The sequence below is a fragment of the Boleophthalmus pectinirostris genome, unplaced genomic scaffold, assembly GCF_026225935.1.
Source record: "Boleophthalmus pectinirostris isolate CB_2022bp ecotype Guang Dong unplaced genomic scaffold, ASM2622593v1 HiC_scaffold_14, whole genome shotgun sequence".
Classification (NCBI taxonomy): Eukaryota; Metazoa; Chordata; class Actinopteri; order Gobiiformes; family Gobiidae; genus Boleophthalmus; species Boleophthalmus pectinirostris.
The window spans coordinates 32,100,819-32,118,174 of NW_026571047.1; the positions used below are offsets into that span (position 1 = coordinate 32,100,819).

Below are 17,356 nucleotides of genomic sequence, written 5' to 3' on the forward strand. Positions count from 1 at the left end.
ATCAACCAAGGGCCAGATTAAAAGGTCTTGCAGGGCCGGATCTGGTCCCCGGGCCTTATGTTTGACACCTGTGGTTTAGAGGAAGGAAACTCGTTGATGTGACACATTTGACATTTTCACTGTTTGAACTTTGCACAAGAAGTGATTTAACAAAGAATTTTATGGCCTGTTTACACGAGAAGACTTGCGGGTAAAAACAACAAAATATTTTATCAGAAGTGCCTTTCGTTTAGTCGGTGACGCCGTTTTTGGGGCTTAAAAACACAAAAATCTGAAACCTCCCTCCAGAGTGGAAAAGTTGAACTCGCTCCGCTGTAGTGTTTCTGTTTACACGGCCCAAGACGCAAAACTCTGGTCAGATCTGCTCACATCACATAATCATTTACATCACATACATACAGAACACAGAAATTTGGCATGTATAACCAATCGAATTCCACACACTTTTGCGTCACCGTTTCCTCCCGAAAACGCTTGTCTAAATGCGGAATGAAAAGTGAAGACGCCACTTTTGCGTCTTTTGTTCAGGCCGTCGTCATGTAAACGTAGCCTTTGTGTCACAGCCAGGATTTAGCCTTTATTTTTTATTGAACCGTATCGAATCGCCAGCTCATTGTATCGAGGTATGAATCGTATCAGCAACATCTGTATGATACCCAGCCCTAAACAATATATTTGAACTTCTTTATAATATATTATTTATAGCTCCTGTAACTTATGTATTAATCAATTAACAGATTTTGTCAATTAAACCTTTTGTTTTTCTTTCAGGGCTCAGAAGTGTTCACAGTCTCTGCCAGAGACGGAGACCAGGGCAACCCCAACCCAATGCACTACCAGATCCTCAACGGTGAGAAGCTCGTTTGAAACAGTCCAAATATTAGTCCAAATATTTCTGTGGTAAAGCTGCACTGTGTAACTTTTCAGATACACAGACAGACAGATTCCACCTGTAAATAAAAAAAAAAAAAAAAAACTAAACGGTGGCATCTCCTGCTTGCCTCTTTGGAGATCGATGGAGTTTAATGCCATACTTTGGAACACTGCTGCAAAGTAATAACATCTCCATGGAGACAAGTAACTGGCTTGAAAGAAAAGTTACACAGTGCACCTTTAAAGTCTGGCATCTTTAAAAAACCTTTAAAGTATGTACAGTTTTACCAGAGTAAGTCTTGTTGTTTGGTTTCAGGCAGTGACGGTGTTTTCGACATAAACAGCACGAGCGGGTGCATCACTCTGAACACTTTCCCCACCGCGCTGAAGAACGAGCTCTACGAGATCATCGTCAAGGTGAAAGAGACACTTTTTCACTTGTATTATTTTGAAAAACAAACCTTAAAAAATGTTAAACGTAGCCAAAAAAAAGTGATACTGATATAGGTTGTGAGTATTTCAGGAAGTCATCATTTCAGGTGGAGATTCACTATTTTTGAAAGAAATCTACAAACGTCTGACCCACCAATGTTCAACTTTAACCTTAAATATTTGTTTGGGATCAGCTTCACAAACTCTTCATATTAATCTGATCGTTTAAAGTCCATTTCACAACGCTCAAGTCTTTTGGGTTGAATAATGGGACCACTTTCTGAAGCAAAATAATATAAAATAAATCTCACTTTTATTCATTTACACTGGCAGAGAAGACTGTTAAAGAATCACTGGTCGGACCCAAATATGCAGTAACAAAAGTATTTATTAATGAAAAAAGTCATGGACGGGGGGGAATAGATTCCAGGGGAGGTAGGGTCCAGGTTGGCTGAAGTGCAACGGTGAAGAGGCTGACCAGAGGCTCGCGAAACAGGTGGTAACGGGATGAGGCTGGCTCCAAAACGGTTGAACTGGGGAACGGACAAAAGTAAACAGATAAGAGTCAAAAACACAAAAAGCCTGAGTAGTTCACCACTTGGTTGACGGAACGATCCGGCACTGGAGAGCAGGTCAGCAGGTCTTTTATTGCCGGAGATGATTACTGACGAGGATCAGGAGGTGAGATGATTTGGGGACCCGCCCAGGAAAAACCAAATAAGGTGAGAGAAGCGAAGAGGGAGCAGGGAAAGAACAGGGAAGGGAGGGGTAGGAGGGGCAGGATGAAACCCTCACAAAGACGCTGAACATTGAACCAGTACCTGGGGGCAGTGTTGGGAAGGTGACTTTTAAAATGTAATCCCCTACAGATTACAGATTACACACCCCAAAATGTAGTTTGTAACGTAATCCATTAAATTACTTAAAGTGAGTAACGTAATCTGAATACTTTGGATTACTTGATATTGTCATGTTTTTTTAAACGTAGCAACCACATCCTGAAAATTCTTGTTTGTTGTCTTCAAATTGTCTGAGCCCAAGTCTCCATGAATAAACAACTGTTTACTGTAGAGAAACAAAGACCACGAGATCTTAATATAAGAGGTTTTGTCTGTTAAAAGACAATAACAAGATCAGCCTTTCCTTAATATTAAAAAATATTATTGATAGAGAAATTATATGAGATCACCTTAAATTATGTCAACCTACTGTTAGGTGTCGTGTTGTTTAGTCCTGGTTTAGTCCTGGTTTAGTCCTGGTTTAGTCCTGATTTTTAGACCTGGTTTACTCTTGATTTTAGACCTGGTTTAGACCAGGTCTAGACCAGGTCTTTAGTTCTGGTTTAATCGTGGTTTAGTCCTAGTTTAAACCTGGTTCAGTCCTGCTTTAGTCCTGGTTTAGTCCTGGTTTAGTCCTGGATTAGTCCTGGTTTAGTCCTGGTTTAGTCCTGGATTAGTCCTGGTTTAGTCCTGGTTTAGTCCTGGATTAGTCCTGGTTTAGTCCTGGTTTAGTCCTGGTTTAGTCCTGGATTAGTCCTGGTTTAGTCCTGGTGTTAGTTCTGGTTTAGAGGTGCACAGGAGGAAGCTCAGTTTACGCGAGAAAACACAGTCCACTCGCGGCGCACGAGACGTCGGTGTCCACGCAGTAACTACGGAAGGAGACGTGGTCCGCGGGTTCTCAGGTTGATGACGATGATGAAGGTGTTTGTGTGTGTTTGTGTGTGTGTTGTGTGTGTGTTGTGTGTTGTGTGTGTGTGTGTTTGTGTGTTGTGTGTGTGTTGTGTTGTGTGTGTGTGTGTGTTTGTGTATATGACAGTAGTGCAGGTTGTTTTTCACCGGTGCCAGTAGCTCCTGTTTCACATTTAAGTTGTAGGTGATTTTATATTTGTTTATATATATATATATTTATCTCACATCGGGAGAAGAATTTCCAAGACACAAATGCGTTTTTACCAATGCACTGCTGCTTCCACTGTGTGACTGACACCGCCAACTTTAACATGACGTTTACATCGCTCTTATTGTCGCGTTCTGTTTGGGCTTCAGGCAATGAGTGGAATTACCGAAATAAAAAAATAAATAAATGGGATGTAGCACAAAATGTGAAAACAGGAAAATACCGCCTTGTAATCCACTTATTTCAGCAAAGTAACTGTAATCCAATTACCACTCATTGAAACAGTAACTGTAACGGAATACAGTTACTCATAATTTTGTACTCTGATTACGTAACGGCGGTACATGTAATCTGTTACTCCCCAACACTGCCCGGGGGGTATTGGAGGGTGGGGCAGAGAGGCGAGTTGAGGACCGCCGCGCGACGACCGTCATTTTGTGAGGATTCATGTGGTTCGGGGGGACATAGTCAAATCGGGGGTAAATTGTTGTGGAGGCGGCCTTCCTAACTATAAATCGCTGCGGGAAACACTGCCCCAGTCACGGACGAGTTCCCTCATGAATATTAAAGAGCCGAGTCTCCGTGTAGCTGCACATGTACTGGAATATAAACACACTTAAATTGCGTGAACTCACTCGTGCACAGCCCTGCACCGAACCGAACGTCCCGGACTGAAACAGTTCTGCACGAGTACATGTACCGTTACACTCCAAGTATCCGCCCTCATAACGTCCCCTGTCCCTCGTCTCTTAGGCCTCGGAGTTGGGCGCGGGGGGTCAGCTCCTGGAGTCTGACCTCACCGTCGTCACCGTGCGGGTGGTGGATCTGAACAACCATCCTCCCACCTTCTACGGCGAGAACGGACCTCAGAGCAGGTTTGAACTGACCATGACGGAGCACCCGCCTGCAGGAGAGATACTCAGAGGCTTCAAGATCACGGTCAACGACTCCGACCAGGTGAGGAGGCGTCTGGTACAAGTGTCTGGTGTCTCTGATTTGCTACAAACCCAAATACAAAGCAGAGGATGAAGAGAAGAGGGTCAGAGAAGCTGGATCACTAAGACTAACCAGACCTGGTCCTGTTTCTTCTGAGCTCAGACAGTAAATCCATATACATGCAGATATGAGGATGTTTTATTCTTCTGTCTTGTCTCCTCGTGTTTTCTGCAGGGAGCCAACGCAAAGTTCAAGCTGCGTCTGGTGGGGCCCAGTCACATCCTGAGGGTGGTTCCTCAGACGGTTCTGAACGAGGCTCAGGTCACCATCATCGTGGAGGACACCACCGGGATCGACTACGAGAAAGGACCCACGCTCTCCTTTAAGGTCAGGAAACTTTTACTCTACTGAAGTGAAGAGGAGAGAAAAGGAGAGGGTCAGAGGATGTGTTTATCATTCGATTTTCAAGATAAAACCAAAACACTTTTCTTCATTATTTGTCTCTAAAACCAAAATGAAAAAAACATTTTGTGTTTAAATGAATAATGGAAAAAAATGGATAACGACTGTTTCCCGTTTACTGACTTGACTTGTGACTTAAACTGAATCAGGACTAAACCAGGACTAAACTGGTCTCAGTCCTGGTCTGGTCCTGGTCTCAGTCCCCGTCTCAGTCTGGTCCTGTTATCGGTCTCAGTCCTGGTCTTAGTCCTGGTCTCAGTCCCAGTCTCGGTCTCGGTCGCGGTCCCGGTCTCAGTCCCGGTCCTGTTACTGGTCTCAGTCCTGGTCTCAGTCCCAGTCTAGTCTTACTCTCAATGCCGATCTAGTCCCGGTCTCAGTCTCGATCTAGTCCCAGTCTCAGTCCGATCTAGTCCCAGTCTCAGTCCCGATCTAGTCCCAGTCTCAGTCCCGATCTAGTCCCAGTCTCAGTCCCAATCTAGTCACGGTCTCAGTCCCGATCTAGTCCCGGTCTCAGTCTTGAGCTAGTCCCGGTCTCAGTCCCAATCTAGTCCCGGTCTCAGTCCTGATCTAGTCCAAGTCTCAGTCCCGATCTAGTTCTGGTCTCAGTCCCCGTCTCAGTCTGGTCCTGTCACCTGTCTCAGTCCTGGTCTCAGTTCAGTTCTAGTCTCGCTCTCTGTCGCAGTCTCAGTTCCCGTCCCAGTCCTGGTCCTGTTACTGGTCTCAGTCCTGGTCTGGTCCCAGTCTCAGTCTGGTCCTGTTACTGGTCTCAGTCCTGGTCTTAGTTCTGGTCTGGTCCCATTCTTAGTCCCGGACTGGTCTGGTCTTGGTCTCAGTCCTGGATTAGTCCTGGATTAGTCCTGGTTCAGTCCTGGTTCAGTCCGGCATCGCAGTTTAAGTCACGGAAACAGGAAACGGCCGTTATCCTTTTTTTCATTTTGGTTTTGGAGACAAATAATGAAAAAATGGGCTGTTTTTTTCATTTTCTTATTTTTGTTTTTTTCTTGAAAAACGAATGAACGAATGACACACAGATTTCAGAGCAGCAGAGGATGAAGAGGAGAGGAGCAGATACAGCAGAGGAAGCAGGAGATATATTTGAACACATATTTTCCTTTCCAGCTCTTGGCGGTGGAGATTGACACTCCGGAGAGGTTCAGTTCGACGGCGGACATCCTGATAAACCTTCTGGACACAAACGATAACACTCCAAAGTTCACCTCGGAGTATTACATCGCCCGAGTCCCGGAGAACTCTCCAGGAGGCTCCAGCGTGGTGTCTGTCAAGGTGAGAAGAACGAAATATTTACAAATCATGTTTATTTTAAAATCTTTATTTTGAATCAGAATCTTTATTAATGGGCACACAGACACTTTGGTTGTGTTTGGTTTTTGTACATTTGAAAAAGAAGCTCAAATCAACTGTGCATCACAAACAGGAAAAGCACAGTAGTGATGATGATGATGATGCTCATTATTATTATTATTACGTTATATTATTATTAGTGCTGTCATGCGATTAAATTAATTATGATCTGTAATTAATTAATCTAATTAATCTCATTTTAATCTCACCTAAAAATTGCTGAGAAAAGCTTCAATTTGAGGTATTTTCATTTAAATTCATTATTACATTATTGTGGCAGATCAAAAGACTGATATAGAACAAAAAAAGTGACTTTATAAAGTCATTTATTGTTTAACAAATCTCTCCAAATTGTCTGTTGAGCCCAAGTCTCCATGAATAAGAAACTGTTTGTTGTAAAGTAGCAAAGACGAGGAAATCTGAACATAATAACTTTTGTCGACTTAAAGACAATAAAAAGTCCAGTCTTTCCTTAACCATATTAAAAATATTATTGATAGAGAAATGCTTTATATATGAGATCACTGGTTTTAGTCCTGGTTTTAGTCCTGGTTTAGACCTGCTTTTTAGTCCTAGTTTAGTCCTGGAATGGATTAGTCCTGGTTATAGTCCTGGTGTTAGTTCTGGTTTAGTCCTGGTTTAGTCCTGGTTTAGACCTGGTTTTAGTTTTAGTTCCTGGTTTTTAGTTCTGGTTTTAGTTCTGGTTTTTTAGTTCTGGTTTTAGTTCTGGTTTAGTTCTGGTTTAGTTCTGGTTTAGTTCTGGTTTTAGTTCTGGTTTTAGTTCTGGTTTAGTCCTGGTTTTAGTTCTGGTTTTAGTTCTGGTTTTAGTGGTTTTAGTTCTGGTTTTAGGTTCTGGTTTTAGTTCCTGGTTTTAGTTCTGGTTTAGTTCTGGTTTAGTCTGGTTTTAGTTAGTCCTGGTTTTAGTTCTGGTTTAGTTCTGGTTTAGGGTTTTAGTTAGTTCTGGTTTAGTTTAGAGGTTCAGTCTGGTTTAGGAGTTCTGGTTTTAGTCAGTAGCTGGTTTTAGTTCTGGTTTTAGTCGCCAGCGGTAGCGAGAAAACACGGTTTATCCACACGCGGCTCACAGGGAGCACGTCGGTGTCCACGCAGTAACTACGGAAAGGAAACGTGGTCCACGCGTTCTCAGGTTAATGACGATGATGAAGGTGTTTGTTTGTGTGTGTGTGTGTGTTGTGTGTGTTTGTGTGTGTGTGTGTGTGTGTGTGTGTGTGTGTGTGTGTGTGTTGTGTGTGTTTGTGTGTGTGTGTGTGTTGTGTGTGTGTGTGTGTGTGTGTGTGTGTGTGTGTGTGTGTGTTGTGTGTGTGTGTGTGTGTTTGTGTGTGTGTGTGTGTGTGTGTTGTGTGTGTGTGTGTGTTTGTGTGTTGTGTGTGTGTGTGTGTGTGTGTGTGTGTGTTGTGTGTGTGTGTGTGTGTGTGTGTGTGTTTGTGTGTATAGGACAGTAGTGCAGACATCATGAGTCTATGCAGGTTGTTTTCAGGTGATATTATATTTGTTATTTTCTTTTATATTTCACGTCGGGAGAATAATTTCCAAGACACAAATGTGTTTTTACCTGTGCACTGCTGCTCTGTTACGTCGCTCTTACTGTGCGCGTTTTGTGTGGGTTTCCGGCAATGAGTGGAATTACCGAAATATAATGTATAAATGTGTTTTTTGTGTGTGTGTTGTTGTCCCAACAACACATAAAAACAGGTTTTATAATAAAGCAACTCGCATACAAAAACACTAAAGTTAGAGATTAAAAATGAGATTAACGCGATTAAAAAACATAACGCACTAAATATGACTGTAATTAATTAATCGCAATTAACGTGATAATTTGACACCCCTAATTATTATATATTTATTGTAATCATACAGGATATATTATTTGTTGTCTCCTGTCCCAGACTCTCCATTATAAATATTAAGACAACTCATCATTTTATAATCCGGCAACCAAAATTCTAGCCTGATTCATCAGCCGGTTTCACTTTGTAGAAACCGTCTGACCTCGCAGTGTTAGGATTCGTTTGTTCCACAGTAGGCGGGTACTTTTTTTATTTAATCAATCGCTGCTATTTGGTCGTGATGTTTGTAATGCGCCGCTAACGGGGCTAACTAGTATATTAAGCTTTTCCCAAATCCCGTACGTAGAAGGACACTAACGTCTTGATAAAATTCAGCAAACATTCTCTTTGTTCCGGTTTTAAATCCTCGATCTTGGGAATCGTTGCCAACACAGAATGTCTGACTCTTCTCCTACTCCTAGACCTTTGAACCAACTCACCTCCACTGCCAGGGCCAAAGTGTCAGACCTCAGCTAAACACAGAGCAACTGCTGTTTTCTGGTCATATTTAGATTTGTTTACAGCTCAGTTTGACACTTTGCAGGCAGGAGAGGGATAAAATATCACAGATGCACACGTGAGCGGGACTGAAGAACTGTTTTCATTGCGTCCAAACACAATGAAAACAGTTCATACTACCGTCATTTTCAGACTATAAGCTGCTCCAGCCAAAAAATGCACAATGAAGAAGAAAAAACATATATAAGTCACACTGGACTATAAGTATAAGGGTCCGGTCAAGTGGTAACGGAGGGAAACAGGCAGATTTTTTACATTCAAATGTCTCTTATTCAGAAACTAGAGGAACTATTGAAATAAGTAAAGTATCAGAATGTAGGAAAGAGTTACACTCCAACAGGGTCAAGTTAAACCTGTGAGATTCTTTCAAGTTGTTGACAAAAAATGAAAAAACTCATGTCGGTAACGGAGGGAATGAAATATGCAGCACTTTTTGGGCAATAAATCCAAACAGTGATAACTCTTGGTTCTCACTTACATATCCTTAACAAACTGGTTTGAATATTTGCTTCATATAGTTTTCTACCATATGGTACAAGATTAGGTTGAAAAACCTCTTACTTTTTGAGTCATGAGATTTTTTATTAAGAAAGTTCATGGTAACGGAGGGAAAAGTAACGGAGAGAAAATTGTGCAAACAAGTAGAAGGTGCAGGATTTTACATCATTTGTGACTTTTTTCTTCCGAATACTTTAATATTACTTCAAAATGAAAAGAAACTGTTTCTATAAAATATGTCAGTCCTTCCAAGCAAATTTTTATCTTTTTTTTTTTTTGAAAAATCATGTACCTTCATCAACAGTTCAAAGATGGAATAACACAAGATATGATGAAATACATCCATTTATTTACATGATTTTTGGGTCTTTGAAATTTGGGAAATAATTTTTGTTCCATGTTTCATACATACATAGAACCAAAAATGGTCCAGAAAAAAGGTCAACAGTTTCATAAACTAGAGTACATATGTATCTGTTCAATACATTTTTATATCAGATGAATTAACTTGAATTTTTGGTCTTGTTGTTTACTTCTGCTTGACCAGGCCATAAGTATATAGACTATACACTTTCTGGGGGAAAATGTATTGTATAAAATCAGGGACCAGGAACCGACATTTTATCTTGAAAGGCAAGTTCTCGTAATAACAATAGAATAAAGAACAACAGGCTGAATAGGTGTTAATTTGAACGTAACATATTAACAGTTATTGAGATAAATATAGAAGAAAATAGTTGTTTTTTTCATTTTCTTATTTTGGGTTTTATTTTGAAAAACGAAAGAACGAATGACACACGGATTGAACTCGACTGTTTTTGCATTTCTTTATGTGTACGTTTTACTTTCAGGAGATGCAGCGTCTCGGCTTTGCTCCGTTGTGTTTAAGTTTAATCTGCAAATCTCCTGTCACCTCACAGTATGGACCCCCCCCACCCATCTGTGTCTCTGTGTCTCTGTCCAATAAAAGGCTTTGTTTGGTCCAAGGATAATCCCGCTGACCTCTGTGTTGTCTTTATAATCCAATCCCACCCTCCTGTTTAAAGTAATGAGTGAATGGACATCACTGCTATAGACTCATGCTACAGAAGAGACGCACAAACAACAAACAAATCACTCACACACTGCACATTTCTCTGGTCTGGTCATGATTTTCAAACTTATATCAGGTTATTCATCTTGTTTTCAGATTTATTACTAGTTCTGAGATGATTAATTCTCGTCTAGAGGTTGTTTATTTTAAGATTACTCAAGTAAAATTATTTTGCTGCATGGACAGATCATTTCTAGTCAGTCTGGCGCCACCTAGTGCCTCCGCTCAATTTAATTTCTCTCCAGGAATCAGATACACTAGACCAGGGGTGTCAAACATACGGCCCGGGGGCCAGATCCGGCCCTCCAAGACCTTTAATCTGGCCCTCAACTGATTTTCTACTAAAATATTTTAATTATATTTTCTATTAAAATCTTGTTAATTTTCTGTGGTGTTTATCACAGCAGCGTCTCCAGCGTCTCTGTACGTGGCCCCTCCCACCAGAGCAGCACAAATGAAGACTTGTCTCTTTCCAAACGCTCTTAAAGGACGATCGTTTTGACTGTTGACCGTGACACCCTCATCAGAAAAATGTCCAACATGAGAAAAGTGGAGCCGAGTGCAGGATTTTACAAGAAAAATTGACTTATTCCTGTTTACATACAAGTTCATGTTAAAACTTTGTGTTGAAATTGTCTTTTTGTTAAAGTTTCAGGTTGTTCATAATATTATAATATTTTGTAAAGAAAGAGTTCATCAATTAAAAAAGATTTCTGTAATAGATTTGTGTTTTTCTGCACAAATATTTAAACTTATTGTTATTTTTGGGGTTTATATGACATGAGTTTTCTGATCCGGACACTTTGGGATCAAAGTCGGTTGGATACGACCCCCGGACCAAAATGAGTTTGACACTCCTGGTCTAGACGGTTCACAAAAACCCCAGAAGTGCGAGTTCGGGCACCACCCAATCAGAGAAGAGCCAAACATTTCCCGTTTACGTGACTTAAACTGCGATGTCAGACTGAACCAGGACTGAGCCAGGACTAAAACAGGTCTAAACCAGGTCTCAGTCCTGGTCTGGTCCTGGTCTCAGTTGTAAACTGACAAAATCAGGACTAAACCAGGACTGGTTTGCATAGATGGTCAGGTGATCAGAACAGACCGGGACCATATAAGGACTGAGACCAGGACTGAGGCTCAGACTGAGACTGATTTAGACCTGGTTTAGTCCTGATTTAGACCTGGTTTAGTCCTGGTTCAATGAAACAATGAAACAATGAACTGTTTTCATTGTGTTTGGACACAATGAAAACAGTTCTTCAGTCCCGCTCACGTTCGCATCTGTGATATTTTATCTCGCTCCTGCCTGCAAAGTATCAAACTGAGCTAAAACTTAAACAAATATTTGCAAAGCTGTGTGGATAGGGAAGGCTCGCGGACACAGAAACAACGTGTCTGGACGCAAATTGTTTCCAATACAGTGATTTGTTTCAGTGTAAACGTAACCTTAGATGGTCTGAAAGCTAAAGAACAAATACAAAATAGATGTGAAATTGAACAGAATGGTCGTGTTGTTGCCTGAAAAAATGAGCTGTTGTGTTTTTCAGGCTGAGGATCCAGACTCGGGGCCGTGGGGGGACGTCTCCTACACCATCTATGGATCAGGAGCAGATCTGTGAGTCAAACTACACTCTGAACTTTTGCTGCTGCTGTTGTTGACGTAACGCACTGAGTCTTGAAGGTGGAAATGCGTTGTACAAAAATGTGCGGCCGTTGTTGTCTCGCTCATTCCAAACTTTCTTTCTGCTGCTCGATTACCGTTTTTGGTTGAGTATTTCACGACTTGCAGCAAGACAGAGGCTCTTTCTGCAGGAGACATGCGCAGTAGAGCCAAGTGACAGTGGTACAGGAGGAACAGGAGCAGCAGATACTCACACACAAGACTAGAGCGCCCCCTCATGGTTGTGAGTGTGAAAATAAGTCCCACAGTATAGTTAGTTAATTAGTTATTTTATTTCAAACCTGCACATGGGTTCGGTCAAGTGGTAACGGAGGGAAACAGGGTCAGATTTTTGACATTCAAATGTCTCTTATTCAGAAACTAGAGGAACTATTGAAATAAGTAAAGTATCAGAATGTAGGAAAGAGTTACACTCCAACAGGGTCAAGTTAAACCTGTGAGATTCTTTCAAGTTGTTGACAAAAAATAAAAAAACTCATGTCGGTAACAGGAGGGAATGAAATATGCAGCACTTTTTGGGCAATAAATCCAAACAGTGAAAACTCTTGGTTCTCACTTACATATCCTTAACAAACTGGTTTGAATATTTGCTTCATATAGTTTTCTACCATATGGTACAAGATTAGGTTGAAAAACCTCTTACTTTTTGACTCATGAGATTTTTTATTAAGAAAGTTCATGGTAACGGAGGGAAAAGTAACGGAGGGAAAATTGTTCAAACAAGTAGAAGGTGCAGGATTTTACATCATTTGTCGCTTTTTTAATCTGAATACTTTAATATTACTTCAAAATGAAAGGAAACTATTTCTATAAAATATGTCAGTCCTTCCAAGCAAATTTTTATCATTTTAAATCCTTTTTTTTTTTTTTTTTTTTAAATCATGTCCCTTCATCAACAGTTCAAAGATGGAATAACACAAGATGAAATACATCCATTTATTTACATGATTTTTGGGTCTTTGAAATTTGGGAAATAATTTTTGTTCCATGTTTCATACATGGTCTGTTTAAAACGTATGGAACTTTAGAACCAAAAATGGTACCAGAAAAAAGGTCAACAGTTTGATAAACTAGAGTACATATGTATCTGTTCAATACATTTTTATATCAGATGAATTAACTTGAAGTTTTTGGTCTTGTTGTTTATTTCTGCTTGACCAGGCTCATATACAATTCATAAGTCGCAGGAAACACCCAAACCATGAAAAAAAGTGCGATTTATAGTCAGAAAAATATGTTAGTTTAATGCCATATTGTGGAATATTACAGGCAAGGCACTAAAATCTCCATGGAGACAAGTAAGCGAGCAGAAAAGTGCATTTAAATGCAATGTCGTCTTTCCATTCGTGCATCTTTTTGCATATCAGTTGTTGCTAGGCAGATTTCACGTCGTCACGCCACTTCACTCCTCCATCTTGTTCTGAGTCATGCTTGTGGGTGTGAACTCCGCGGGACTCAGGTCAGCGCCGCGATTGGACGATCCGCCTCCATAACAACACCTTGGCTCTTTAAAATGGCCGCCGCTGCGAGACCCGGCCGCCTAATCTCCTAATTGGATGAAGCGGGTGTAAAAATAGCCGCGCTGTGACGGAGAGGAGGCCAATTAGCATCTCGGTGACAGGCTACGAACGCAGACGTGCAAATTTGTACCTCAGCAGCCTGGTGCCAAAGTTCTCAGCTGCAAAGTTGTGAATTTTCGCAAATAAGAAGAAGCAGCAGACAGGAGTGTGGAGACACGGAGAGAGAGCAGATGGAAGTATAATTACTAAACTAAATTGTATCTGTGGTGTTTTCCCTCTGATCCGTAGGTTGGTGGTTTGAATCCCACTTTCTACGTAAACATCATCAGGTACAACGGTCAGAAACAGATGAATACTGCCGTTGTTGCGTCTTTGGGCAAGACACTTAATCCAGAGTGGTTCCTTAACGTAAAGCACTTTGAAAATCTTAAACAGGTTTCCCACTGTCATGGAAATCCTGTAAAAAATAATTGTCCAGGCCTGGAAAAGTGATGGAATTTTGTAAAATCAATGAAAGTTTGGAATTTTAGTATTTTAAGTTGATTGATTGATTGATTGATTGATTGATTGCATTTCTATAGCGTCTTTCAAGATCCCCAAAGTGTTTTACAGTTCATTATTCAGTCACTCCACACTCAGTGGTGGTAAGACTGTAGCCACAGCTGCCCTGGGGCAGACTGATGGACGTGAGGCTGCCAATCTGCGCCATCAGTCCCTCCGACCACCACCAACACTCACGCACACTCCACTTTCATACTAGGCAATCTGGGTGAAGTGTCTTGCCTAAGGACACAATAACAGTTATTGCCACTGGCGCCACTGTGGCACCTGGACGACCTGGTGTCTCCTGGTCCTGCCCAGGCTCCGCCTGTTCAGCCTCTGGGATCTGACGGGATCAGGCTTTGACAAGCTGCTATGGCCAGTTGTTGTTTTGCAAGTCTCGAGTCTTTGACCTCAAGTCCAAGTCCCAAGTCAAATACAGACAAGTCCAAGTCGAGTCTCGAGTCACTGGTCCATAAGTCCAAGTCAAGTCCAAGTCGTCTGATTTGAACTTCAAGTCATTTCAAGTCTTTAACCAAAACACCAAATGTGTCTTAGATTTTTGCAGTTTATATGAATTTTAAACTAAATTGTACTTAAAAAGTCACAGTATATTTATATATGAGTATTTATAGAGTTTACAACAGTTGTAGAAATTAATTTAGTTAATTTTTCCTTTTTAAATGTCTTCTAATCTTAGAGTGAATCATGACAGTCAGAATAGAAAGAATTCAGATTTAAAAGAGCTTCTCAAGTCACTGACCTTCAAGTCCAAGTTGAGTCCCAGGTCTTAGTCAGTTTTAAAGTCTCACATCCTAAAAATAGTGACTCAAGTCTGACTTGAGTCCAAGTCATGACTTGCACGTCCCCATCTCTGCTTCAGTGTTCTGTCAAGTTCTCATTAGGTTATTACGATTATTTCCAAACGTCTGAGCCTTTTGTTTAAAAGAGACGACAGTAAATGCACTGACAGGATTTGGAATGTTCAAAAATTCAGTTGTTCAAAAATCTATTCTACACATTTAGGAGCCGTAACGTCATGGAAAATTCACTTTAGGTCATGAAAATTGTGGAAAGGTTTGGAAATTTTGTCAGTGAAAAAGAGTGGGAACCCTATATATAAAAACGTGACCATTTACCATTTTTGGGAACCTCAGTGCAACCTCGGTAAATATGTCGTTGTGTCCTTGGGCAAGACACTTATCCCACCTCGCCCCTCGTGTTTGCGTACGCTGGTGTGTGAATAGGTGAGTGGTTCCTTGTTGTAAAGCGCTTTGAGTGTCTTGAAGGTGGAAAAACGCTGTGTAAAAATGTGCAACTTTTTGTATTTTGTATTTTATTATTACTGGCCTATGCGACTTCCAGTAGTTGGTGACATCACACAGAACTGTCCTGATCACAGCCGGGTGTTTGTGATGTTAAACTAGTCGAAAATGACCAAACAAGTTCCTGGTCAGATCTGTGGAGAGGCTCGCTCACACTGGAACTTTCCACGTTTGTTTTTAGCAACACAACATTTGTAATAACAAGTTGTAAAAGTATAAGTGGACGTCTGAATTTTGTTTCCCGCTTCTCCAAATTTTAGCAATTTACCTTTTTGTTGTCGTCATTTTATGTTTCATGTGCAGCACTTTGGAAATTGCTTTGGGTGTAAAAATGTAGAAAAAAATAAATGCTTTTCCAGACGCTAAAAGTCGTAGTAAAATAGACTTTATTAATCCAAAAGGGAAATTATTTGGACACAGAAGCTCAAACGTCACAATATCATATAATAACAAAAAGTAAATAAAAATATATATAAATGGTAATAATCTGGTAATAGTATTTATCGTAGCCACAGCTGCCCTGGGACAAACTGACAGAAGTGAGGCTTTTAATCAACACTTATTCATCCTCAGTGTTGAGAAGTAATCCCCTACAGATTACAGATTACATGCACCAAAATGTAGTTTGTAACGTAATTCATTAAATTACTTAAAGTGAGTAATGTAATCTGAATACTTTGGATTATTTGATTTGCTGTAGAGAAACAAAGACGTAACATAAGTTTTGTTTGCTTAAAGAAAAAGAAAAGCCCAGATTTTACTGAACCAGATTAAAAATATTAATGATAGAAGAAGAGGAGACACAGTCCACGCTGCAAGGTTTAGTCCTGGGTTAGTCCTGTTAAATCCTGTTTTAGTCCTGGTTTAGTCCTGTTTTAGTCCTGGTATAGACCTGGATTTAGTCCTGGTTTAGAACTGGTTAAGACCTGGTTTAGTCCTGGTTTTAGTTCTGGTTTTAGTCCTGGTTTAGACCTGGTTTTAGTCCTGGTTTAGACCTGGTTTAGACCTGGTTTTAGTCCTGGTTTAGACCTGGTTTTAGTCCTGGTTTAGATCTGGTTTAGACCTGGTTTTAGTTCTGGTTTTAGTCCTGGTTTAGACCTGGTTTAGACCTGGTTTTAGTCCTGGTTTAGACCTGGTGTCCTGGTTTTAGTCCTGGTTTAGACCTGGTTTTAGTCCTGGTTTAGACCTGGTTTTAGTCCTGGTTTAGACCTGGTTTTAGTCCTGGTTTAGACCTGGTTTTAGTTCTGGTTTTAGTCCTGGTTTAGTCCTGGTTTTAGTCCTGGTTTAGACCTGGTTTTAGTCCTGGTTTAGACCTGGTTTTAGTCCTGGTTTAGACCTGGTTTAGTCCTGGTTTTAGTCCTGGTTTAGACCTGGTTTAGACCTGGTTTTAGTTCTGGTTTTAGTCCTGGTTTTAGTCCTGGTTTAGTCCTGGTTTAGACCTGGTTTAGACCTGGTTTAGACCTGGTTTTAGTCCTGGTTTAGACCTGGTTTTAGTCCTGGTTTAGACCTGGTTTTAGTTCTGGTTTTAGTCCTGGTTTAGACCTGGTTTTAGTCCTGGTTTAGACCTGGTTTAGTATCCGGAAATGAGTGGAATTACGAAAAAAAAAAAGAAAAAAAAAAAGGGGGATATAACCCAAAATGTAAAAACAGGACAATCCCTCTGTGTAATCCATTTATTTCAACAAAGTAACTGTAATCCAATGACCACTCACTGAAACAGTAACTGTAACTGAATACAGTTACTCATCATTTGTACTCTGATTACTCTGGTACATGTAATCTGTTACTCCCCGACACTGCTCATACTACATTTATACTTAAGACAAAGTGGGTGAAGTGTCTTGCCCAAGGACACTGTTTAGGCTTCAGGAGATCGGGCGTTGCCGTGGCGCCCGTCCAGTCGAGGTAATGTCACAGTGCGGAACATTCTGCCGGTGTTTTAATCGTCGGGGCCGTGAGTCACTCCGATGTGATCTGCATATTATAAAAAAAAAGAAAAAAAAAAGAGTGAAAGTCGTGAACACGGATCCGTTTTACTGGAGTTCTCAGTTCTGAAGGTGCGACCGTGTTACAGACAGAGAGAAAGAGAGAGAGAGGGAGAGGGGGAGGGAGAGAGAAAGAGAGAGAGAGAGAGAGAAAGAGAGAGAGAGAGAGAGGGAGGGAGGGGAAGAAATGAGGAGACTGGGAGAAAGAGAGAGACAGAAAAGAAGAGAGAAAAGAGACAGAGAGAGAGGGAAGGAGAAAGAAAGCAAGAGGGAGAGAGAGACAGAAACAGAGAGACGGAGAGAGAGAAAGAGAAAAAGAGAGAGACAGAGGAGGTGAGGGGGAGAGATAGAGGGAGGGTGAGAAAAGAGACAGAGAGGGAGGGA

The 17,356-nt window shown here is 40.9% G+C and overlaps 1 protein-coding gene across 1 annotated transcript in view; it reads left to right on the forward strand.

Moving 5' to 3' along the window:
- Positions 1-17,356, forward strand: part of LOC110169104 (cadherin-related family member 1) — a 71,735-nt gene that overhangs the window by 37,790 nt on the left and 16,589 nt on the right. Inside the window, exons 9-14 of the mRNA XM_055150244.1 lie at positions 772-850; positions 1,190-1,290; positions 3,955-4,158; positions 4,372-4,524; positions 5,719-5,883; positions 11,469-11,536. Coding sequence (XP_055006219.1) covers positions 772-850; positions 1,190-1,290; positions 3,955-4,158; positions 4,372-4,524; positions 5,719-5,883; positions 11,469-11,536 — 770 coding nt within the window. The remainder of the gene's footprint in view (positions 1-771; positions 851-1,189; positions 1,291-3,954; positions 4,159-4,371; positions 4,525-5,718; positions 5,884-11,468; positions 11,537-17,356) is intronic.